Raw genomic sequence first — 5,067 nt, forward strand, 5'->3', positions numbered from 1 at the left:
GGACCAAGTTTATGGACATTCATTTTGGAATTAATGTTATGGGCCACATTCAGAATTTTCCTCCTTAGCCCATCTTATATTTTCTCTTATCCAGATTTTGTAAATATCTCTAGAGAATAAAAGTTTGTTATTATCACATCCAATAGGAAAAGGGACAGCTGTGAATTAGTTAGGGTAGAACTTTCTTTTTGTTTCTTTTAGCTTGTATATAGATGGTTTGATACAGCGATGAAGCGATGAATGCAAGAGAGAAAAATTTCCCAAATTTTCTGTTCTCCTACATGGTATCAGAGCAATAGGTGCTCTCTTCTCCGTTTCTTCCCTCTCATTTTTTCACCTAATCTTGATTTTCTCTTCCCCTTGCAATGGTTGATACTCCTTCTTCATCAGAAGTCCAGCCAGGCTCTCAGTCCAGCACTCTTATTGACTCTGCCAGTCCCTTCTATATTCATCCTTCTGATTCCCTTGGAATGCTGTTGGTCAATTCTCCTTTCGATGGTAAGGGTTATGCTGGCTGGAGTCGTGCTCTTGTCAACCAAAAACAAACTTGGACTGATTGATGGCAGTCTAGCTGAGCCTCTGCCTTCCGATCCTACTCATAAGCTTTGGGATAGATGTAATGACATGGTCATTTCATGGATCCTCAACTATCTTTCCAAGGACATTGCTGAATCTGTCCTCTACTCTAGAACTGCAAAAGAAATATGGAAAGATCTATCAGCCAGATTTGGACAATGCAATGGTGCACAACTATATCAGCTTCAAAAGGAACTCTCTAATGCAGTACAAGGTAACACTAATATAGCGGGTTATTTTACTAGAATTAAGAAACTCTGGGATGAGCTTGATGCTTTCATTACTCTCAATCATTGTTCTTGTGTGTGTATTTGTGGAGGCAAAATAAAAACCATCAAGTCCCATCAGGATGGGAGGTTGATTCAGTTCCTCATGGGACTCAATAGCTCTTACTCAAGCGTTAAGAGTAGTATCCTTATGATGGATCCTCTACCTTCAGTCAGTCAGGCATACTCTTTGCTCATTCAAGATGAAAAGCAAAGAGAAGTGCATATGGAATCTAGCCCTTCACATGGTGCTTTCTCAGTGTCACATCAGCAGTTTGGACATAATCAAAGGTTCAACAATACTCAAAATTTTTTAGGAAATCAGGATGGGAGGTTCAAGACTCAGTTTGACAAACCCAAAACTGGACTCTTTTGCACTCACTGCAAGTTAACCAATCATGAGGTTTCCAAATGTTATAGGTTGATTGGTTTCCCTCCTAATTTTAAGTTTACCAAATCCAAGAAAGAAAAGTTTGCTGCTCATAGCACTAGTAATGTGCAAGGTGATCAATCTCCTGATGTCAATGCATCTGCCAATTGTGCTGGTATTTTTACGCCTCATTTCAATCCTAGTTTTTACTATTTTTCTTCTCACCTCACTTCTAATTCTTGGATACTAGATTTAGGGGCATCCGACCACATGAATTTTGATTATTCACTCTTGTCTAATGTAACTCATCTGCCTACTCTTCTGTATGTTAATCTGCCAAATTCTCACAAACTCAAAGTGACACATAAAGGGAGTGTGCATATTCTGCCTAATCTTGTGATTGATAATGTTCTTTTTGTTCCTGATTTTAAGTTCAATCTTCTTTCTGTTCAAAAATTAACTTCTCAATTTCACTGCCTGCTAACGTTCTTTTCTTCTGGTGCTGTTTTTCAGGTCCCTTCTATGAAGAGCCCACTGGTTCTTAGTGAAGTTCACGATGGTCTTTACATTTTCAAATCAGCACCTATCCAGTCCAGCTTGGTTCCAGACTCATCTTGTCCAGTTTCAGCTAGTAGTTTTTTGTCTAAGTCTGTTTGTAATTTTCCTTCTCGTGGTTTAGGCGTTTCTGTTTCCTTTACTTTTAACAATGACAATGTAAGCCTATGACATCAAAGATTAGGGCAATTTGCCTCTTTCTAATATGAAGCATATTTCCAATTCCCCTATTACTTTTTCATTGACTACTTTACCTTTTCCGTGTGATGTTTGTGCCCAAGCTAGACAATCTAAATTGCCTTTTACTTCTAGCATTATTTCCACTCATGCAATTTTTGACTTGATTCATGTGGATACTTGGGGTCCCTACAAAGTTCCTACCCATGATGGCTTTCGATACTTTCTCACTATTATGGATGATTATAGTAGGGGAACTTGGTCCTATTTACTTAAAACCAAGAGTAACGCTTTCCATGTTCTCAAACAATTTATAACTCTTGTTGAAAGACAATTTCAAAAAAAAGTTAAAATTATCAGATTTGATAATGCCAAAGAACTAGGCTCTAGTTTATCCAATTATGATTTCCTTTCTTCTCATGGAATAATTCACCAAACAACATGTGTCTACACACCACAACAAAATGGAGTTGTTGAACGAAAGCATCGACACCTTTTGGAAACTTGTCGGGCTTTACTTTTTCAGTCTCATCTTCCTTTATCTTATTGGGGGGGAATGTCTTTTAACAGCCACTTATTTAATCAACCGATTTCCTTTAAGGGTCCTCACTTTCAAGTCACCCTATGAGATATTTTTTCAGTCACCACCTTCCTATCATCTTCTTAAATCATTTGGTTGTCTTTGTTATGCTAGTACCTTACCTCATTCCAGATCCAAACTTGACCCTAAAGCTTCCAAATGTGTCTTCATTGGCTATCCTTTCAATCAAAAATGGTACAAGCTTTTAGATCTTACTACTAAAAGAATTTTTATCTCCAGGGATGTCATGTTTCATGAATCATTTTTTCCTTTCTCTCCTTCGTTTTCTTCTATCTCTTCCTTCTCTCTTGTTCCTTTTACTTTCTTTCCTTCTCCTCCTCCTCCTCTACATCCAGATATTCATCCCATTTAGTCAGCTACACTTCCTGCTCCTCCTCCCACGTCTCCTCCTTCCGTTGTTCCTCTTTCCTCCTCTCCTCCTACCATCACTCCATCCCTTCCTTCTCCTCTTCCCATTCGACATTCCTCTAGGATTTATCATCTCCTATTCGTCTCGCAGATTATATATGTAATTCTATCTCTTTCACTAATGTTACTTCTGCCTGCTTTGTAGCTCCTCTCACTCATTCTATTCTTCCTTTTTTTGCCTTATCTCCCTCCAATCAATCTTTTTAAAACTCTGTTGCTCATATTCCCGAACCTACTTCTTTTTTGACAGCTTCATTACAACCTTGTTGGCAAGATGCTATGGCAAAGGAATTTGAGGCTTTGCAACTCAATCACACTTGGGATTTGGTTCCTTTACCACTCGGAAAACGAGCATTACCTTCTAAATGGGTTTATAAAGTAAAATATAAAGCAGATGGTTCAATTGAAAGGTATAAGGCTCGTCTAGTGATTCAGGGTGATGTTCAGAGGGCTGGTATTGATTATACATAGACTTTTTCTCCTGTGGTCAAGATGACTACTGTGAGATGTCTACTAGCTGTTGCTATTAAAAAGGGTTGGGATTTATTCCAATTGGACGTCAACAATGCTTTCCTCCATGGTAATTTACAAGAGGAAGTCTATATGAGGATCCCTGCTGGTTTACAGGTTTCTGGTTCTAATCTAGTTTGTAAACTCAATAAGTCTCTTTATGGGTTAAAATAGGCCTCTCGTCATTGGTATGCCAGGCTCACTGCCGCCCTTCAATTCAAAGGTTTTCATCATTCTTTGAATGATTATTCATTATTCTTCAAGCCGACATCTATTGGTATTTGCATCCTCATGTCAATGACATTTTAGTTACTGGGGATGATTTGGACGAAATATCTTCCTTAAAGTTTTTTATTCATTCCGAGTTTCAGATCAAAGATTTAGGCCTTGCTCATTATTTTCTTGGTTTGGAATTGATCAGAGAAGAACAGGGGTTGATTGTGACTCAAAGAAAATTCACCACTGATCTCCTTTCTGAGTTTGACTGTCTTGACAAGAAACCTGTTGTTTCTCCTTTGGAGCCTTCCACCAAGCTTCGTGTCGATGTTGGTGATATTCTTCCTGATCCGCTTGTTTATCGAAGACTTGTCGGCAAGCTCAATTTTTTGACTCATACTCGACCAGATCTTTCTTTTGCCGTGCAACACCTCAGTCAATACATGCAATCTCCTCGCATGCCTCATTATCAGGCTGGTCTTCACTGTCTTCGTTATCTTCTTGGCAACCCTGGTCTTGGTCTTCTCATCAAATCTTCATCCGTGTTTGACCTTCAAGCCTACTGCGATTCTGATTGGGGTTCATGTCCGGAGACTCGTCGCTCTATCAGTGGTTATTTCATTAGTTTTGGAGGTACTCCAATTTCCTGGAAATCAAAGAAACAACCTTTGATTTCCCTTTCATCTGCTGAAGCTGAATATCGATCAATGTGCCGGGTTGTTGCCGAAATCACATGGCTTGTCCGTTTGTTATCAGACCTCACTGTTTCTCCATCACTTCCAATCCCTCTCCATTCAGATAGTCAAGCTGCTATTCATATCGCTAAAAATCTAGTTTTCCATGAGCGAACCAAACACGTGGAACTTGATTGCCATTTCGTCAGGCAACAATTTCTTGCTGGTCTCATCTCTTTGCATTACCTTCCTTCCACGTCTCAACTGGCTGACATCTTCACTAAACCGCTTCACGGCTTTCCCCATCATCACTTACTTGGCAAGTTGGGGATTTTTCCACACCCTTCCAACTTGAGGGGGGTTGTTGAACATGATTCTCCATCCTCACCTGAGAAGAAGAAATCCAAAGATGCATCATCTAATTCATAATGTTTGGGACCAAGTTTATGGACATTCGTTTTGGAATTAATGTTATGGGCCACATTCAGAATTTTCCTCCTTAGCCCATCTTATATTTTCTCTTATTCAGATTTTGTAAATATCTCTAGAGAATAAAAGTTTGTTATTATCACAGCCAATAGGAAAAGGGATAGATGTGAATTAGTTAGGGTAGAACTTTCTTTTTGTTTCTTTTAGCTTGTATATAGATGGTTTGATACAGCGATGAATGCAAGAGAAATTTTTTTCCCAAATATTCTGTTCTCCTACATAGCC

At 38.9% G+C, this 5,067-nt stretch overlaps 1 protein-coding gene across 1 annotated transcript; it reads left to right on the forward strand.

Annotated features, from left to right (window-relative positions):
• The first annotated feature begins 365 nt into the window (after positions 1-365).
• On the forward strand, positions 366-4,782 carry LOC107060125 (uncharacterized). The gene is made up of 5 exons (XM_015307585.1): positions 366-475; positions 567-1,867; positions 3,204-3,407; positions 3,471-3,598; positions 3,835-4,782. The coding sequence occupies exons 1-5, from the start codon at positions 366-368 to the stop codon at positions 4,780-4,782; spliced, it is 2,691 nt and encodes an 896-aa protein (XP_015163071.1).
• Positions 4,783-5,067: the final 285 nt, after the last annotated feature.

Source organism: Solanum tuberosum, unplaced genomic scaffold, assembly GCF_000226075.1.
Source record: "Solanum tuberosum cultivar DM 1-3 516 R44 unplaced genomic scaffold, SolTub_3.0 scf00056, whole genome shotgun sequence".
NCBI classification, from domain to species: Eukaryota; Viridiplantae; Streptophyta; class Magnoliopsida; order Solanales; family Solanaceae; genus Solanum; species Solanum tuberosum.